The 21,007-nt window shown below is 42.0% G+C and overlaps 1 protein-coding gene across 1 annotated transcript in view; it reads left to right on the top strand.

Annotated features, from left to right (window-relative positions):
* CPLANE1 (ciliogenesis and planar polarity effector complex subunit 1) overlaps window positions 1-21,007 on the top strand; it is an 85,023-nt gene that overhangs the window by 44,491 nt on the left and 19,525 nt on the right. The window contains exons 32-45 of the mRNA XM_054583998.1: window positions 224-307; window positions 701-769; window positions 2,003-2,195; window positions 4,812-5,105; window positions 5,279-6,043; window positions 7,202-7,368; window positions 8,458-8,572; window positions 9,867-9,921; window positions 13,032-13,136; window positions 17,162-17,233; window positions 18,366-18,475; window positions 18,831-19,014; window positions 19,232-19,381; window positions 20,397-20,668. Of these exons, the coding sequence (XP_054439973.1) occupies window positions 224-307; window positions 701-769; window positions 2,003-2,195; window positions 4,812-5,105; window positions 5,279-6,043; window positions 7,202-7,368; window positions 8,458-8,572; window positions 9,867-9,921; window positions 13,032-13,136; window positions 17,162-17,233; window positions 18,366-18,475; window positions 18,831-19,014; window positions 19,232-19,381; window positions 20,397-20,668 (2,635 nt within the window). The remainder of the gene's footprint in view (window positions 1-223; window positions 308-700; window positions 770-2,002; window positions 2,196-4,811; window positions 5,106-5,278; window positions 6,044-7,201; window positions 7,369-8,457; window positions 8,573-9,866; window positions 9,922-13,031; window positions 13,137-17,161; window positions 17,234-18,365; window positions 18,476-18,830; window positions 19,015-19,231; window positions 19,382-20,396; window positions 20,669-21,007) is intronic.

Below are 21,007 nucleotides of genomic sequence, written 5' to 3'. Positions count from 1 at the left end.
AGCAATGCTCAGGTCGTTATGTTAAGCTGTCTGGACGTATTCTTTGCTTTTGTTTGAATCTGTGACTAATTACTATGGAGACAAATGTAAACAGATTGTAATTATGAGCTAAACATCACAGAATTAGAGAATGTTTAGACTCTCAGATGGCTGAGCATTAAATCACTTGTACCTTAGAGAATGTGAAGACTATCTTGGTTTCTAATCGATTATTAATCTTTAGTTACAGTATGATTGAAGCCTTTTCAAATCCTGAACACACAAGTCCTGATTCACTTTGTGTAGACACAAGTTCAGAAATTTCTAGGTAAGGATTTTTATGTACTGTACCATTTTATCCTGTTTTATAAATAGGTAAAAGAATGAAATGATGCTTATTGTACCATTTTTAAATATTTACTAAATGTTTTCACTACAAACTATGAGAATAAAATGCAAACAATGTGAAGCATTGAAAAAGCAACATAGGTACACATTTATGGCAGCTCTAAGTTTATTATCGAAAGATTTTCCTCTAATAGGTGTGTTTTAAAGACACACAGGAACTGTTAGAACAGTCTTTTCTGAAAAAAAGTAGTGTCTGTATTATTGAAAGATGTGATTGTTGCTCATTTCCAGCCTCTAAAAGATTTTCATATAAAATGCTTTTTTATTTTTATTTTTTATAATCCTCACCTGAGGATATTTTTATTGATTTTAGAGAGAGAGAGAAACATCGATCAGTTGCTTCCCATACGCACCCCGACCTGGGATTGAACCCACAATCTAGGTATGTGCCTTGATCAGGGATTGAACCTGCAACCTTTTGGTGTATGGGACAATGCTCCAACCAACAGAGGCACCCATCCAGGGCTAAAACGCTTTTAATTCTCATAGAACAAATTCATCCAGGTCTGTCTTTTGAATTTCTTTTACAGAGGTTGAATAATGTGCTTAGTGAGTAGAAATATTTCTGAAAAAGGAGGATAATATAACACAGCTTTCCTTTGAAATTAACCGTAACTAGAATTTATCTTCATACTACTTGTTGAAAGCAAGGGCTAACATAAAGTTGTCTTAAAACAGGCAAGTCAATTGTAATGCCTCTTTTTCGTGGATTTGCCAAATAAAGTTTTGTTATTGAGGACATTAGATGCTTGATAAAAGGCAAACATTGCTGAAAGGAAGTGAGAGTAAGCCCAAATAAATCTAAATGCAATTTAATAAGTTCTTTTCTTTTTAGAGATAATGATCATTTTATTTCAGTAAGGTATGTCCACTCCCTGAATCAGTTTATGAAATTGACTTGCTTCGAAAACATTGAGTACCTGCTATATTTAAGAAATCATCCCCAAATAATCATTTTATTAAAAAAAGTGAAAAACCCTGACTGATGTGGCTCATATGGTTGGGTGCTGTCCTACAAAAAAGTAAAAATCATACTTGATCTTTTGTTGGTTAGGGTTTAGATATAAACTCTGTAATTTTCTTGGAAATGAAATGTTCACAGTACTGTTATTTCACCTTTAATGATGATCAGTGGGAGTTTGCTGTACCTGCCTTAGAATCAAACATTTTTTAACCCATACATTTCCTATTTTCTTAACTCCATTCTGAGTCACTAAATTTGGACAAAAAATATTCTTAAACAAAATTACATAGACTATCAGCTAATTAGAATGATTGCACAGGTCAAACTCAGATTCCCACAGGGACCACGCAAGTAAAATACATGTGTGAACAGCCCAGGCTGCGACCCCAGGGGAGGGGGCTGGGCGGACTACACAGCACACGCCTCTGAATAAAGGCACTGGGCGAATCGCTGTGCTGCTGGCAAAGGTTCGGTGGGTGACAAATGTGAAGGGGTACAGAGACGAGCTTTAGGGCTTACATTTTCTGAAAACTTTCAGAAAGCCTTTAAAGGAGAGGAAAAAAGTAGGATCACAATATTCAGGTCACAGACTTTTAATTTGTTTTCTTATTGATTAATGTGTGATTTTCACTTATGTGCTCCCATGTGTAGTGCACAGATCTCTGCACCTAAAGAGAAATCTTCCGCAGATCCACCCTTGGTGTCAACTGGAGTCAGTGCTGCTTCACAAACACCTGGGCCAACACCCCAGCAGCCCCAGGGAGATGAACCCAGGGCTCAGTTTCCAGGTTCTTCTGATGCTGTTCGGCAGATGCTCCAAGATGAAATGTTTACATTAGTTCAGGTAAGCACATCTCCATATAAATGTGTATAACAAGCCCCCACACGATATCTATGTAAGATTTTTAAACAGGAATAAACTTCTGGAGATGGACAAGGTGACGTTACGTTGCCCGGTGCCTGCGCTTGGGGCAGTCTCTGTCAGTCAGGAGTTCAGAACTGCAGGGCCTCGAGCCCGACTGGGCTCCCCGCTTCTCGCAGTGACCTCAGGCACTCGGATCTGGAACTTTGCCACGGAGGAGGCGGGAACTCCAGATGTGTGTGCACACCCAGAGCGTGTTTTCTAAGGCAGCCTGCCACGTCACATTTCGTACCCTCAGACCTGATTTTGGCTTGTTGTGAAATTGCCTGCTGCACTGGAAAGCCCCTTTTCACTTTGACTTCCATCACGTTCTCACCTGATTATCTTCTTCTCTGTCTACCAAAACTTTAAAGTTATTTTCCTTTCCTGTTTTGCTCTGTTAAACATTCATTTCCCTCACATTTAACCCTCTACTCATGGGATGTAATATACCATTTTTATTGGTGATTCTTGATTTCTTTGAACTTAGGGGCCCTGATGAGAATACTGTTTCCGCATGTTCCACTGTCATATGAAACTTATTGAAACTGACTTTATTCTTATTCTCCCCAGTCCTTTCCCTTTTCCATTTAGTAACACTACCTGTTTTAACAGCCTAAAGTTTTAGACACATTTCTCAACCTTGTGTTTTAGATTACTTGGGGACTTTGCTGGTCACTGGCCAGTGTATTTAACAAAATCTGTAAATAATTTGGAAAACACAAAAGAGGAAGGTCTTCGGGAGTCATCCCTGCCTGCCTTCTCCACCCGTGTCCAGTGTGTTGGGTGGTGCCCTCTTGATTCTTCCGCCCACATGTCCGTACAGCACTTGCTATTTCCGTCGCGTACCCAACCATAGATAGAGTCTTAGGACTCCATACTTCCATTATCTTCTGTGTACATTTTCTAGGACATTCTTCTTCAGATATTGTTTTAATACTGTATTTTTCTGTTTAAATTTCAGGTACAAACTTATATACTATTTGATATATATTCTTTAAAATGCAAATAATGAAATACACAAAACATATCAGTTATCTTTTGGGATAGGATTATGAATGATTTTTATTTTGGGGTTTTTTTTCCCCTGTAATAAACATTCATTTCTTTTACAATTGAAAGAAACCTCCATGTTTTTAACCTGCAGTCTGTCTATATTAGTTTGTTTTACAAGGTGCACATTCTTCTGTTGGGCTTGACCCCTCAGCCAGCTTTTACCCTTCCACATTTCTCACCATACTCTCACAAGTCCATGGTCCATGGAGCAGTAATGTCAGCATCACTCAGGTGTTAGAAATACAGATTCTCAGGCACCCATTCCAGACTGACTGACTTTAGCAGCCCTGGGGATAAGGTTCAGCAAAGGGTGCCGTGCCAAGCCCTCCAGGGGGTTCTGATGCGCGCTGGCGTTTGAGGACCACAGCACTAACCTGCCCCTCATTACAGCTGCTGCGGATTTCCTGATCTACGTAAGCCATTGGGTGGTGATAGTGGTTCCCAAGCTTTGCTGCACCTTAAATCACCTGTTTATCTTTGTGTTTCAATTTTATGACTATTGACAATCAGCAGTGAGTTCTCATCCACATTAACTGTTTGTAGATTTTTGAAAGTGGTAACAGGTACATAGGTGACCAACTGTGTAGAGCTTTTTTGGCGAATCCTCGTCCTCATTATGTTTTCTGGACAACCACACCTGGGCACATATGGGACATTTATTCCTTTGTCCCAGCCAGCTGTGCCGAGCCTGGTGTCAGTGCGCACATCTGGAGTTCCCATCTCCTTTGTGGCAAATCTCTGGATCTGAGTACCTGATAGGCACGCTTCTTGGAGCCCACTCCATGGATGCGCTTGTGGACGTTGATGGTGTATTCTCTGGCCACTATCTCGCTGATGGCTGAACAGCCTTTCTTCTCTCCTCTCTTCTTGGCGGGAGGCATTATGTGGGGCCTCACCTGGAAAAAGCTACCTGGTCACCTTAAAACATAAGAACCCCGGCTCCCAATCCCAGACGCCCTGTGTTTACTGGTGCAGGGTGTCACCTGGCCACTGAGATTTAGTGCTGCTCGGGGGTCCCGATGTGTAACAAAGCTTGTCAACCAGCGATGTGCGCTTTCGCCAGTCACCCTGTCAGCCCTTCCATGGGATCTCCTCGTCCTTTACCTGGTTGCTAATCTCTGCTGATTTGTTTCCTGAAAACCTGTTCTCACACATCCCCAGTTTAGGAATTCTTTAATTACCCTCACCCCGCTCCACAGGTCACTCCTTTATGGTCCCTGGGGTATTTATGTAAACTGCTTTATAAATAGTCCCAAGTCTTATTCATGAGTTCATGTTCCCAGTTGACAGCTCCTTGAAGATAGGAAGCTATTCTTTTTTCCTTTAAAAAAAAAGAAAAATCTCTCCTAGCTTTGCTTCCTGCTCAGCATTCATGGATCTTACAGATACTCAAAGGTCTTACTGTTGTTAAATACTCAGCTGGTTGTTGTTGATTCTTTAGCAGGTTTTTTTTTTAATAGTTTCAGATGCTCCTTTAATTTTCTTTTATTTTTTTTATTGTAGCTGCAACAGATCAACTTCCTGAGTCTAATGCAAATAGTAGGGTCATCCTTTGCTGACCTCCCAGACAGACACCGACTTGTTCAGCAGTCCCAGTCTGTGCCTTTGGCGGGAAGCCAGGCGTCACACCTAGCAGGAGGCAGCGGTGATGCTGAAGACACCGGTGGGAGCCTGAGGGAGAGGCTGTTCCTTAAACCACCGCCCGTGGACGAGCACACCAGGGAGCCCGGCAGGAAGAGCCTCCCCTGTCCAGAAGGAGCAGTGCGGTCTGACCAAAGTAGCAATGCAAATTCACAGGTAACATGTTCGGAAGTGCCATTGACGTTATTCTAGTAGTTTGGTGGTGGTTTTTTGTTATTTGAGTAAACAGCATTTTGGCTGTTATTACATCCCAACCCCTCCAAGACATATTGAACATCATTTACAAAATAAGGGATTCATAATACATAATAGCTTTTATTCTCTTCCAGAATGTTCCGCACGGGAGTATTCCTTGTCCATTGGAAGGCCAACCCCAGAATAGTGGACTGCCTACAGCTTCTGAAAGTGTACCAACGACTTCCTTTTCCCCAGCCCCTGCTGGGAGTACTTACATCCGGCTTCTGCCCACATCTTCTGCCATTCCGAAGATGCCTCAGTTTCTCCCGGCTGCAGACACTCTCACACCGGGTGGTGGTTTCCCTCTGCTTCAGTTTCAGCCTAAGCACGAATTTAAGCCCCTTCTCTTCCCTGCAGTAAGAGTCCCACAAGGCCCCTGCAGGCGTCCGCCACAGCCAAGAGAGGCCTGGGGGCCACCTGCGTCCTCCCAGCCTCCCCTGCCACCGAGGGCGGTGCACGCTCCCTCGGCGCCCTGCTGGAGTTTGAGCCAGCATGACACTGAAGCCCCGCATAGGGCAGCCAGGCAGAAGAGAGGGGCAGAGACTGTCACTGCAGAAGCCCCTAGGCATGTGAACTCGGATCAGTACGTTGGACAAGAAAACTTGACACCTCAACAGGGCTCTTCGATATTTGCAAAACCTGAAAAAGTATTCGATGTGAAGCCAGGGCCCCTTGAGACATCTCAGAATTCCTTTGGATTTCCATTACTGCACCTGCAGCTTACACCTCCTTACGTATTTCCCTCCGTCTCCAGAAAGCCAGTTACGGTTCCCTCGGTGCCTCCCATAACGGCAGCCGCGGGAGGCGAACACCCAGGGCTGCCACTGCTTCCCTCACGCCTCCCCCAGGAGAACACGGTAACACGCTCTGCGGGGAGGGGCCGGGCCACAGTCCTGCGCTGCGTGCTGTGCTCACCGCACGCCCAGGGAGGCGCTGCTGCTGCATGTTCCTTCTGTAAAAAATAGTGCTGCTGCGATTGATGACACATAAAAATCCAGTTTAAGATGATAACTGGGTATTTTAAAGGTTTTAGGTCTGTCTGGTACATCAGTACCAGAATTTGCTGAACTCTTTCACACGTATTTCTCCTACTTATAGAAGAAATAAGTAGTGAAATGAAATGACCAGTATATGTGTGTGTGTGCACGTGCACATACAGAAGAGAACAGAGTTGGGGATTGCTAGCAATTGTGCTATGATTTCCTTCAAATCTGGTAGAGCTTAAAATTGTTAAATAGACCCAGGTCTATTAGTTCCACATATCACAAATGGTGTCTTTTTAAAGTACTTCAGAACACAAAGATTGAATCTTAATAAGCCCACTAACACCTTCAGTTTATGAAATTCAAATTGTCTAGGTTGCAATTTTGTAAGTTATTAGTACCATTGTAGAAAGGTCATTGAGTGAAATTGAGTAATTTATTCCTTGGTGCACTTTTAAGATTTGAAGATGATACTGGGAAAAGAAATGGTCATTTCTTAGAAAAAGTACTTACCATGCCTTGTTTTCTGTTCATATTATGAACAGAAAAGAAAGGATTAAGGGAATAGAAAAATAGACATTTTGATGAAAATTTAAAGAAATTTTGTTAGAATAGTATTACAAATCCCCAGGCTCCTACCCACAGCACCTGTGGTTATCAACATACTGCTAAGGAGCTCCATCCAAAATCTCTGCCTGCCTGCACCCTCCTGCTCCAAAGAATTTTGAATCACATATTGGACATACAATTTCATTTATAAGAAGGAAGATTTTTAATGTGAAAAAGAAATTAAGAAAATGAGGACTTGCAGCTTAATTTTTGAAATAGGACAACCCAATTAAATTCCCAGCACTCCAAAATCATTTATTCCTTAAGATCATGTTATTCCTCTTACCTTTCTAAGTCAGTCAGTTATCTTGGACATATGTCATCTCTCGCACATCTTAGTTTAAACAAATACTTTTCTCAGTTTTTTAACTTATTGCATAACTGAGGTGTTTTAAATCAACATGCCTGCTTTCTTTCTTGTAGTACAAAACCCCACAACTTATTCCAGTTGACAACCTCACTGCATTTAAACAAAGCCAGAAGAAGCCAGCACATGGTGTATCTGAACAAGGTGACCCCAGACACCTTCCGCTTGTCACGGGCACAGTAGAGCCTTCTGTGGCGAGGCAAGGAAAGGACGGCAAAAAAAGGCATGTTTGAAGTGACATTTGATTTGAGAATATCACATACCTGCAAGTTTTTAGTTACAATAATATGGATGTAAAGATGGAAGTTACCTGGTTCAACCTCCTATCCAAACACTATCGCAGACTTGTCAGATGTCTTGCATTTGAACACATCTTGTGACGAGGAAAATTCCTGTGCTGTGAGAGACAAACACTGTTATTTTTCCCATTAGATGAGCTCCTTTCCTGGCACTCTTGGGCTGGAGGATTCTTTTACACTTTCCTGTAAGAGACTGAACAGTGATCTTTGCAGCACAGACACTGGCTCTCCCACGCGACAGTCCGTGTCCTCTGCAACATACTGAGCGGAGACTCCTTGTCACTCCTCTCACCCTGTCCTCCTACCCGTCTCCAGGAGGCAGGAGGGGAAGTGACGGGGGACTATCCCAGGCACTGAGAGATGTGCACGTAGAAAGGAGCTGGGACTTCAGTGAGGGGCCTTCCTAGCATTTTACTCATAATGGATGTTGACCATGTGTATCGACTATCAGGTTGTTACTGACTCTAGAAAATACTTTAATATTTTTACATTTATCAGACCCTAAATTCTGTTGTCAGTGTGCTCTTTCCGGAAATGGTTCCTTCCTTCCATCTTTTCCCGGTGTTCCCTCTTGAAAGGAAGTCGTCTAACTTTCCCTCTTCCCTGGCACCCTCCCCTACCCCTTGCTGGGGTTTCACTGAGGGGACTAAGTGTGCTGAACTTCTTCAAATAGGTGAATGGAGGTGTCCAGTAGGGTTTCTGGGGACAGCTTAGAATCTGCAGGAAAAGGAGTTTGAAAATTACCTGCAGGGTGTAATTTTGACCTGAGATTCCCACGACTTATACAGAAAATCAGTTTAGTAATAGAGGAGCTAGAAATAACTCTCATGTGTCTCTAGCTTCTGCCCTATTTGCTTATATTATGGCAGATGATCTTGAAAATTTAATTAAATCCATTGGAAGTAATTTATTGACAAAAGTTTCATAACTGTTTACCTATATAGCATGATACAAGTGAAAAATGGATGTTACTAAAATAGTTAAAATATACTTGACACTGTTGTTTTTCACAGGCAAAGACGACGAGCTGAGAGAGAGCTGCAAGAGACACGATCAGAGAAACTAGGGACAAGACCAGGTGTGACTTTCCAGCCAGAGGAGGATTCAGAAGTAGGCCTGCGACCCCAGGTACGTATGGCTGCTGCGCGCCCCAGGGCGCACGTGTGCAGAGTTCAGGGTGTTGCTGCGGCGCCCCTAGTCTTCTCCTCGCTGGATACCCCTGGTTGTGACTGGCAGAGTCGGTGCCTCCTGAATGACAGGACTCCCTGCCCTGTCCCTCCAAAAAACAGGAGGGACACCGTTGTGCAGTGGAAGGCACTGGATGGTAAATCGGACTTTGCGGTTTAGAGCAACCGCCCAGGTTATTTGGGTTTCTCTTATGTCAGTGAACTTACTTCTTTTAGGTGCCTCTAAGATGTCCCCAGTACAGGTTTATTATGTAACCTGTATTTTATTTTATTTTTTCATATTTTAGGAGTATGTTTACATTTTAAAAACCAGTCTATATATCTAATATCCCACTTTGTATTCACAAATCATTGAGATGATACAGAGGATTATTTTGGTAAAGTTAGATTAAGTGACTCCCCAGGAGAAACACAGTAGCAGAGCAAGGAGCAGATCCAGGCGTCCAGTTCTCCATCCATGGTTGGTTCAAACTGGTCAGCATCTTTTTTAATTTGTAATTCCAAGTTTGAAGGCGTTCAAGATTCAGGGTCTGTAATTTCTGAAAAGCCTTCCTCTATGTTCTGCTGTTTAACTCAGTCTAGTTTATTTTATTTTACTTATTTATTTTACTTTATTATTGTTCTCTCACACTTGTTCCAGTTTGCCCCCGCCTCCCCCTGCCCCCGCCACCCCCGCAGTCAGCTCCCCCCCTGTTGTCCGTGCCCACACATTCCTTCACTAGAACGTCCCCCTCTCCTCACTTATTGCTGCCTATATTTTAAATCAGGTCTTTCCAAGTATTCCTTCTAAATCTGACAGCCCTATTCACCTATTTTTTGCAACAACAGATTAAACTGAAACAGTTTTGTTTACATGAATTTTTAAAAGGCACACTTGTTCCTGAGGTCCCCCAAAGCATGTCTGCAGGCTCGGCTGAGTCCGTGAATAACTCTGGTACGACGGGGGTGCCCCTGGGTGGTAGGACCGCTCTGCGGGAGAGAGTGGCACTTCGGAATTTAGTTACTGTATTAAATTGGGAAGGCTTTTTCTTTATTGTTTGACGTCTGTGTTTTGTGAATTCCTTTGTAGAGTTTCTTTGATACAGTAAATACTTTGAAAGAGTAAATAAATATCTCTGGAATTAGGGGATTTGAACCTGTTCCTAAGAATTAACAGTTCTCATAGCTATTATGTATTTTTTTCAAAGTAATAAATGCCATTGAGTTAATCTTTGATCACTTGCGGATTCATTTAGGAGCAACAAGAACATCGTGGTTCACAGCCTTTGGACAGCTTTGAAATTCCTCTTGGTATGTATATGCATGGTCCGTGTAATGCCTAAGTTCAGAGTTAACCTCAGCTTTCTAGAGATCTAGAAATATGTATATAATGATGGGACTAAATTATTTTCACATTATCGTTGACAAGATGGGGGGGTGTTGATGGGTTATGCGGTAGAGTGCTCCTTGACAAGTGATGGCCCACAGGCCAGATCCAGACCGTGCCTGTTTTTGTAAATCAAATTTTATTGAAATGCAGCGATGCCCTTTTGTTTACACCTTGTCTGTGACACCTTTCACACTGCAGCAGGGTTCAGCTGTTGCAAAAAGGCACCACAGGGTTCACGAAGCCAAAAATACTCACTGTCTGGCCCTTCACAGAGCAAGATTGCCAGCCACTACAGTAGAGCAGTGCAATTAATTAGAATCTCAGATAGCACACTGATATATATAAGGCCTGAAAGGAAGTTATGGAAGAACATGCCTAAGGTCAAATTCATCATAGAAAATACACGCACGTTAAAGTAAAAAACAATCAGTTCTGAAAAGATAACCTGCTTATGGATAGTAAATAGAAATAATTTTCTTTCTTCAATTGGTCAGTTTATTTCTTGCCACTGAATGAATGTATGTATACCCCAAGGCTTTCTCCTCGGTGATTTTCACACATGCACCCACAAACACTCCTGGGCACATGAGGCCATTTGCTCTCTTGACTTCAGCTCCTAAATTATTTAGATGATGCTCAGATATACATCTGCCCTCTCTCCTCTTTCTTTTCTACTCTCACCTTAAATTCCACATGTCCAGATTTTAAACTGACATTTTCTGTTGTGATATGGCCATTCTCTTGACTGGTGGAGTCACCCTTGATTCACCTGTCACCTCTCGCCCCATTTCCTCACTTAGCCCCTGACCAGGCCCCTCTCTTTCTCAGTGACATTGTCCTGTATCTGGCCTCTGCATCAGAACCACACAGCTGTCTCCTCACTGACCCTCGCTGACCTGCTGAGCTTCTGTCCCTCAGCTTCTTAATCCACCTGTATTCTCCTTTCCCACTCACTTGTCTTAAAACTCCTTTTTCTTTCTTAATAACTTTTTTTTTTTTGGCCTCTGAAAGGTAATCCATGCTTACTGGAGAAAATTTTAAAAATACACATAGGGAATAAAAAGAATACTTAAATCTCCCGTGATCTTTCTGTCTAAGATAACCAGTGTTATATTCTTTTAGGGTTTATTTTTTTAATTCCCCTGCTCACATGTATCTGCAGATACATTGATGGGTGTTAATACACTGCGTACTAACTGATTGTGCCACTGGATTCCTGTATATAAAGAATACCTCTTCTATTTGTTTATAAATTACTTGTGTTTACAAACTAGTAGTCAGACGATATTCTACAATGTCATTTTTTTTTACAATGTCATTTTTAATGACTGCATAGTACTCCAGTGAGTGAATATTGTGTCATTCCAAACAACAATACTGTATTTTGCTGTGTATAATGTGCCCCCATGTATACTGTACACCCACATTTTTGGCCAAACTTTCAGGAAAAAAATCATTTTAATTTTTAAATTCAATTTATTTATTTATATTTAGAAACAAATCGTATACCACGGTATTTACTTTGCATACAGATATCATTATTGCTTCCTAGAGTTACACTTTTAATTTAATGCATAAACTTAAATAAAAGAATTAAAAACATCTATATAGATCCAGAATTCATACTACCCATGAATAATGTGTATCCTTATTTTCCCCTCAAAAATTTAGACAAAAAGTGCACATTATACATGGCAAAATAGGGTAATTATCCAATTCTTTGACACAAACTGGGTGTCATATAATTAACTCAATTTAATTCTAACACTAATAGAGTTAACACAGATCCCACAGGTTAAGGGCTCAGTCCTAAAAGACTCCCCATTTCAGATACAAGCTGTACATGAGGCCCCAGATATCAGTATTTCTGCCTGGTCAGCTGCAACTTTGGGGGTTCCCATGACCACCCCTTCCAGGTTTGCTGATTTGCTAGAACAGTTCCAAAACTCAGGAAAGGGCTTTATTTATTATTACAGTTTTATTCAAAAGGATGCAGCTCCAGAATAGCCAAATGGAAGAGCTGCAGAGAGCAAGGAGCGGGGGGTTGGGGGCAGAGAGCTCCTGCACCCTCTCTGGTGCCCCACGCTCCCAGCACCGCCACTTGCTCATCATCCCAGAAGCCCCCTTAGCCTTGCTGTTCCAGGATTTTTTAAAGTTTCATTACATCAGTGTGATTGATTACAGCACGGGCCATTGGTGATTGAACTCCAGTGGCGGGATGGGGTGGGGCTGATAGTGGCAGCCCCCGATCACGTGGCTGGTTCCTCTGGGCCAGTCCCACCTGGCAGCTGTCTTGGGGCCTGCCCAGGGGCACTGCATCAGCATAGACTCAGCCGTATCCGAAGTGGCTCACTGTGGATCCTGAGACTCTCCTGTTGCTCAGGGCTGTCTAAGGGCTTAGGGATTCTGAGCCTGCAACCAAGGGCAAAGACCACATGCATATTTTTTTATCGTATTACAACATAACCATAATTGATAATGTCTTATTCTACTTCGTCTCCCTGGGTGATCTTCCGGGGACATCCACATCTAACCCCAAACTCCCATAATAGACTTTGGATTTTGATTCTACTTCCTGCTGAACTTTTCTGCAAGCCCTCGCCTATTTTCCCTCCTTCATAATCCCTGGGTGTGCTCCCCCCCACCCGCCCCGTTACGGGGTGCGCACCACTGCAGCAGCGCCGCACGCTCGCCTCAGTCCAGGTCGCCCTTCGGAGCCACTGTGCACACGCTGGCCGAGGTGGCATGTTCTAGGACAGCACTCCGCCCACCTCGCTTCCCACGTGGCAGGCCCGGGCGTCCTCAGCCAGAAGAGCATCCACGTCTAGGCTGGGCACGGGGTCCCCCATGGTTCTGGTGTTGATTCCACTGAGCTGCCTTTGGGAGCCCACTTAGGTGCGACCTCTTTCAGAAAGTCCCCTTTGGTGATGCCTGTACCTCACCTCCCTTGAGTCAGGCCCTCTGGCTCTGGGCTCCTGGTAATGCGCTGGCTCCTCATTGCTGGCCTCTGATGTCTCGTGTTCTATTTGAGAAATGCTGCAAGGCGATGTCACTACTTCAGCTGGACTGCATTTCATGGCCTCTGTGAGAAAGAAAGCTCTAGAACGTCAGGATGCGAGTACAAATACAGACCCAGGTAACAGGTTTTTTACTGTAATTTAAAAAGTTCATATATTTGCAATGTTTAATATATTTAGACTTTTTCTTGAAAATGATTTAAAGAGAACTTTAAGTTATGTGGTATCAGTGACTCATCCCAGGGTCTTTTCCCCAGCCCTGGTAGATAGTTTACAGGTTTTAAACTTAAAATCAAATTTCAAATTGAATTTATGATAACTTAATACATAATAGAGACATTTGCTCAAAAATGCCATGGACTACGTCTGAAATCAGTAGAAGTAATGTTCTGAATTTGGACTCTTGGTATCGTTAATTGCCTTCCCTGGAAATTCATGTGTAAGATTGAGAGCTCTGGATCTGTGGCTGGTAAACTGAGGCAGGAAGAGAACTAGATTGTGTCCCCTGTGGGAAGGGTGTATGTAACTGTGCCCAGACCGGAGGGACTAAGTGTGGGAGAAGCTATTTGGCATGCCGTCTGGCAGGCTTCTTTGTAAAGATAGTTCTCTGCCCTTTGTGTTGCAGTAATTCTTTTATATATGTGCATGGGACCACTTAAGTGCCTTTTTAAACCTCTAATTTAATATTATTGCAAAATATTTATTGGTATGGTTTCAAAATAATATACCATCATTGTAGAATGGATAATGTCTCAAGCAATGAATCTGAAATTAACTGTAATCACACCACTCAGGAGTATTGTATTGATGTTTTTGCCATTTGTACATTTTACATAGATGTGCACGCACATAGCACCAGTGCACTCCCTCACCATCTGAACTCTCATCGGCCAGAGATCGCTGCCGTTTTCCCTGAGAATTTAACCCTTGATGGGTTCCAGGGTTTGTTTTTTTTTCCTGGTACCTTGGGACACTTGCCATTAGGAAGGTATTCTTCACATATTATTTCATTATTTATTTACATTATAATATTATATTGGCCACAGAGTTCGTTCAGGTTTATGTAAAACTAAAAGACACATTTTTCATTTTCACCCATAATTTCATTGAACAATGTATTCACCATTTTGTTCCACTACCTTCTGCCATCTTTCCCGCAACTTCGTAATTCCATCTTCCCAAAGCTTTCTATCTTTTTGAGCAAAGAACTGTTCAGTGCTTTTGGCAGTCTTCCAGGGAATTGAAATTTTTTTTCCATTGAGTAAGTTTTGTAAAGACCGAAATAAATGGAAATCTGAAGGTGCAATGTCTGGTGAATGCAGTGCGTGAATCAGAACTTCCCAGCCAAGCTGTATGCCTGGTCATCAAAGAAACACACGGTCTTGTGTTGTCCTGATGGAAGATTGTTTTCTGTTGACTGAGTCCCGATGCTCTTCGTTGAGTGCTGCTTTCAGCTGGTCTAATTGGGAGCACTGCTTGTTGGAATTGATCATTAGGTTTTCCGGAAGGCACTCATAAAAGAGGACTTCCTTCCAATTCCACCATTTACACAACATCACCTTCTTTGGATGAAGACCAGCGTTTGGTGTGGTTGGTGGGGGTTCCTTTTGTTTGCCCCATTGTCTCTTCCGTTCCACTTTGTTGTAAAGTATCCACTTTTCATTGCCCGTCACAATTAGCTTTAAGAACAGAATGCTTTTGTTTCAGCGGAGAATCGCATGCAGAAACAATGGTCAAGAAAGTTTTTATCTCAACTTATGTGGAATCCCGACATCAAAGCAATAAAGATGACCTAGCTGGTGTGAATGGTTTTTCAGTGCTTGATTTGGATATTTTGAGTTTGTGGGCTATCTCCCACGTGGTATAACATTGATTGTTCTCAATTAATATCTCGATTTGATCACTGTCAACTTCATCTGGTCTACCCAACCATAGAGCATCGTCCAGTGAGAAATCTCCAGCATGAAACTTTGCAAATCACTTCTGACACGTTTGCTCATTCACAGCGCCATCTCCATACACTGCTGAAGTCTTTTCTTTTTGTGTTTCAACCTTTCTTGAAATAATGCTGCATAACATGTTGAAAATGTCATGTATTTTCTTCCATTTTCATTATTAAAATGGCTACACAAAAATTCACCATTTGATAAGTTTTCTATAAATGCATGCTGATATGACAGCCATCACAATACAATCTTAACAAAATTGTTTTGAATGGAGTTAAGGACAACTAACCGCTCACTACTAGAGCCGTCTTGTGGGAGAAACCGAACGAACTTTTTTGGCCAACCCGATACAGCTTCCTGTAGCATTGAAGATGATCTGTGTCTGGTATGCTCAGCATTATTGCACATCGCACACCAATTAATGGATTATATGAATGTTAGTTAAGAAGTGATGTTTAAAATGCTTTTGATTTGGCGATCCTTGGTGGGCAGGTGTTCGGGGTTGAGAGCTGTTTATGAGGTGTGGGAGTGGCGGCTGGGCTGGGCCAGCTCCCTGCCGTTTGGAACAGCGCAGTCAAACCTCCTGGTATCTGACTGCACGGCGCGTCCTCAGGAGGGGGTTCGGTGTGGATGGCAAGGGCTACCTGTATTTTGTGTCCTTTGCTTTTCACTTTGATGTCTACTGAGGCCCGACATTTTCATGTCATCAAAAAGTACGTTGTAAGCATATTGCTTCTTCCATATGTGCCATAAAAATTTAACTAATTCCTTATTGTTAAATGCATTAATGGTTTCTAGTATTTTTCTCCGATAGATAATGCTTCAATGAGTTATGTTGTATAAGGGCCTTTTTTTTGTCATTGCTGCGATTTAGCTAACTCTTTGAAAGGTTAAAGAAAGGCATCTCACTTTTTTAATTTTTGTTTCTTCCTGAATAAGATTGAGCATGTACAAGCTGTTTGGTGATGAAGTAATGATAATGTGCATTTGAGACATTCTTTTTATTTTAATTTTACTTTTTTTAATTATACATTCAGTCCTTTGTATTAGTTTCAGGTGTACAGCATAGCAGTTAGACAATCACATACTGTACAAAGTGTTCCCCCTGATGCCAGCACCCACACGGCACTGTATGTAGCTATTACACAATTATTGACTCTATTCCCTATGCTGCACTTTACACCCCCGTGACTAGTACGTAACTACCGATTTGTGCTTCTCGGTCCCTGCGCCTTTTTCACCCAGCCCGTAGCCCCCCTTCCCTCTGCCGTTATCAGTTCATTCTCTGCGTCTATGAGTCTGTGTTGTTTTTTTTTTTGTTTATATTGTTGTTTAGATTCCACATATAAGTGAAACCATATGGTATTTTTCTTTCTCTGACTTATTTCACTTAGCCATAATACCCCCTAGGTAGGCCCATCCATTCTGTTGCAAATGGTAAGATTTCATTCTTCTTTATGGCCCAGTAATATTCTATTTTATATATGTACCACTACTTTTTTATCCACTCATCTATTGATGGGCACTTGGGTTGCTTCCATGTCTTGGCTCTTGTAAATGATGCTGCAATGAACATAGGGGTGAATATATTTTTTCGAAGTAGTGTTTTGGGCTTCTTTGGATATATATATACTCAGAAGTGGAATTGCTGGGTCATAAGGCAGTTCCATTTTTAATTTTTTTAGGAACTCCACGCTGCTTTCCCCAGTGGCTGCCCCAGTCTGCATCCCCCCAGCAGTGCACTGGGGCTCCCTTTTCTCCACAGCCTCGCCAGCACCTGTTTGTAGATGGCTCTTCTGGCAGGTGTCAGGTGGTATCTCACTGTGGTTTCAGTTTGCATCTCTCTGATGAGTAGTGACATTGAGCATCTTTTCATACGTCTGCTGCTCATCTTCAAGACGTTAGTCAATGGACCTTTGAGAAGTTCTCTGCTGCTGGCTCTTCTAAAGTCGCAGCCTGTTTGCTAGGGTCTGTTATTCATCCCAGTAGTTAGGCCCAGGAGATAAGGATAATTTCAGATTTTATTATTATTTAATTTTTATCATTAATTTTTAAAAATTAAAATTTTAAGATGTTAGTCTACTTTTTTACCTTTTATACCCAATATCTAAAAAATCTGCATTTATATATTTGACTTTTTTCCGTTTGTGAAATCCTTTTTCTATTTTTTCTTTTGCCTCAAATTTTCTGATTACAAGATAAAGAAGCTGCTTCTCAAGAGACTGTTTCTGAATGTCGTAAAAATGAACAAATCATTTCTTCCATATCAGGTGTGATTTCTTTTTTATTTTTCCTCAGAAAGCATGACTGGTTAAAGATTATGTGTGTATGATGTTAAAATGGGGGTAACTGCCCTCCATAAAAATGCACTTAAACCAATCAATTTATTAGAGATAAAATGATACTTTAAGTATTTCACTTTTCTTTTTTCTAGTGTTTCATGTGGTTTAAATTCAATCCTTGATACCAAGTTTCTGGTACTCAATATGACAATGAGTTATATTTTGCGTATGAAATGTGAAAGGAATGTTCTATTCAAAATAAAATGCTGGGAAATAGAGTCCTAGGACAAAAGGCACAGAGTCAGACTGTCTGCCAACCTCCTGTGACAGGTTTCTTTATTTTACTTTTTAATAAGCTAATGAGTTTTATACAATTTAGATGTTAAACATTTTAAGTGGTAAAATTTAGCCATGGGCTCTGTGAATTTACTAAAAACCACTGAATTGTACTTTTTTTAATGGATGTGATTTGTCTCTCAATTAAGCTATTAAAATTAACAGGTGAACAATGTTGAAAGCTAAGGAGAAATTAGTTACGGGTTAATTTACTAAAAGGTGATTTAATTGAAATTCTCCTAACTAAACAAGCATGACTTAATATTATCTGAAATTAAAATAGGAAATGCAGCATTTCTTGACATGACTTAGATAATTTATTATTCTTGTGACTCAATCACACGAGAAAAGCAGTAGTCGATCTGCATTCGATTAAGGATTACTCTACCCCTGGCTGGTGTGGCTCAGTGGATCGAGTCACTGATTGAGTCACTAATCAGTGAACTGGACTGAAAGGTCACCAATTCAATCCCCCCATTTCCTGTGAGGGCACGTGCCTGGGTTGTGAGCCAGGGCCCCAGCGGGGGATGGGCGAGAGGCAGCCCTCACGCATCACGGTTTCTCTCCCTCTCTTGCTCCCACCCTTCTCCTCCCTCTAAAAATAAAATCATCTTTTCTTTTTTAAAGAATTACTCTAGGGTAAATTATACCTGTGAAAATCTACTTAGATTTTTCAATAAATAACATTATGTTGTTTGTTGCTAACTTGTTATTACTAAGTTAATGACTTAGAGCTATTTACAGATTTTTTTTATATTCCTGATTTTTCTTTTTTAACTTTCAGAATGTGAGCCTTTGAATGTTCCTCAGCCAGCAGCTCCAGATGGATCTGTAAATCTCAGGCTTCCCACTGAAGTGGCAGAAAGACCTTTGTCACCTTTGGCCTCTGATGCGGTACCGAATTTGGTTTGGGTTTTATTCAGAAATTTTAATGATACCTTTATGCTGAAATGTATTACGGCCATCCTCATTCTTCAATGGTATTGACGAAAGGAGGCTACAGATAGTACCTGTGTAGCTTTGCTGGAAGGGTCAAAAAATTAAGATTTAAATATTATGCCTGAAGTATTGTAAACTAAGGTCGTAGCACGTAAACTAAGGTCGTAGCACACGCTTCCTGCAGTTTTCCCTGAAGGAGGCTCCTCTGAGCTCTCCTTGCCTTCGGAATTAAACCTTTTCTAAGGGGAGGGGGCAGGCAGAGCGGCCATGCAGAGGGAAAGAATGCAACCCTCTTTGTCCTGTGGCTCAGGCTGGACACACTTACATAAATGTGATCGACATCGAAGCTGATGAACTCCAGGGGTTACCTGTCAAAGAGCCTTCAGGTGACCATAACATCGAACAGCGCCTGGGAGTCCCGTCTTCAGCAGAGTTGCATTGCCTGGCAGCCTCAGTTACTAATGCTGTTCCCCTGAGCAATTTTAAGAGCCAAGGTAATAATTTTTTCCTACTTTTAAAATAAATTTTAAAAACATTTTGAAAAATTCTTTAATGTAGCATTGTTAACCCTACTTACATCTCCTGGCTCTCCTGAAAATGCACTGTACTTTTGGATGTTTATGTTCATATTTAGAAATATTCTGTAATCTTCCAAATACCTTGTTTAGAAGTTTAGAATCAAATTTTGTATGTCTTTTGTATTCTTGGTAGAATCTGCCAGCTCTGCTGTGGACTCACTTTTTCAACCTGCAGAAGTGTCTCCGTCCCGTCTGGACGGAAGAAGTTGGAGAGTGGGCGTTACAGAAGTGGCGGAGTCTCGCATCTCCCCACCTGCACCATCGGACAGAGAGCAGGGCAGAGGCGAGTGCCTTAGGTGTACAGCTCGACTCTCCCCTGCCCCAGTTACTGCTGTGTTAGAAATAAGCAAAACACGCGGTGATTGCAAAATAATACAGAAAAAGGCTTTTCCCTTGCTAAGGGGATAGGGGACAGGAAGTAAATAAAATAGAGTCATGGGTTCAGTTCTGGGACCCACGGGTATTTTGCAAGGAGAACACAGATACATTTGTGCCTGTGTCTTTTCTCAATTAATGATGTTAGCAATAAATATCCTGTGGGATTTCATGAGCTTTTGGATGTTAAGAAGGAATTCTTATATTTAAAAAGGTAGGAAATTCTGAAATAGCACATAGAAAAAATAGACAGGCATGGTTGCCAACAGTACTTTTTTAAAAAAATGATTTTGTTTATTTTTAAGAGAGGGGAAGGGAGGGAAAGAGGGGGAAAGAAACATCAATGTGTGGTTGCCTCTCGTATGCCCCCTACCGGGGACCTGGTCTGCTACCCAGGCCTGTGCACTTTGGTTTGCAGGCCGGCACTCAGTCCACTGAGCCACACTAGCCAGGGCACTAGCAGTACTTTATTAGTAAAGGACTGAATTTTATAGTCATAAATCAGGTTGCATTATTGTAAAATATTTGAGAGGTTTAATGTTTGCTTGAGTCCCGTGTAGAGTGGTCTAGCTTTTATTGTGTGATGTTGGTTTTCAAGTAGTTTTAAAAAGTCAAAAAGATATTAACGTTGCCTTTTGACAAAGTATATTTTTGTAGCAGAGGGTAAAAGTAACATTCAAACTGCCATGTAATATGGTGGTCTGTGGTCATAGTAACACTGTTACCAAATTCCATCTCTCACAACAAACACAAGTCTCAGAAGTCAAGAAGCTGAAATGGTATTTCTAAGCATATTAACTTAAAACTTATTTGGAAGGGAATGTTATGCTGACTTAAATTGAGATCTTCCAAAAAGTGAGCTCATCAGGATTTACTTCTCCCTCATTATAATCAGTTCTGATATTACCCTTATTAATACTTAGATATAGCAAAGCCAGGTCTTCAACGTGAAGATCAGCGCTCAAAGGCAGACACTGCAGAGACGGATGAGCTGCGGGGTTTCCTCCTGCGGGAGCTGCTGCAGGGCGTCTCGGCTGCGCGTCCCGTGCCCGGCTCTGCAGCGGCCGGCCGGCTGGGGCGCCTTGCCTCTCAGCTCCGGAAGATGGACGAGCAGCTGCTGGCCATACAGAGCATCGCTGCGAACATCGAGCAGGACTTCCCCCAGCGCACGCTGCTGGACCGGCCCTGCGATGAGGTGGACTGTCTTTCTGTCAGTTTTTGTTTACTACTGCATTACTAGCCATGTAGTATGATATGATTTTATACTGATTTTTCAAAAGATTGGGAAATTCAGTTTCTTTAGTCCGGGGTCTCTCACCGTCAGCACTCGACGTTTGGGCCGGATGATTCGTGCTGCGGTGGGCTGGCTGTGCGCCAAGGGCTGCTTGGTCGCGGTCCTCGTCTGTGCCCGCGGACTGTCGGCTCTCCCTAGCCCCTGCTGTGATAACAAAAAATGTCTGCAGACATGGCCAGATACCCCTGCGTGGGAGAGCGGCTGAAGCGCCTCAGCTGAGAACCGCTGCCTGAGCTTTTA

This window comes from Pteronotus mesoamericanus, unplaced genomic scaffold (assembly GCF_021234165.1).
Source record: "Pteronotus mesoamericanus isolate MK-2021 breed Mesoamerican mustached bat unplaced genomic scaffold, CSHL_Meso_final contig_75, whole genome shotgun sequence".
NCBI lineage: Eukaryota > Metazoa > Chordata > Mammalia > Chiroptera > Mormoopidae > Pteronotus > Pteronotus mesoamericanus.
Note: the sequence above shows the minus strand (reverse complement) of the source record. Positions and strands in the feature narration are given on the sequence as shown.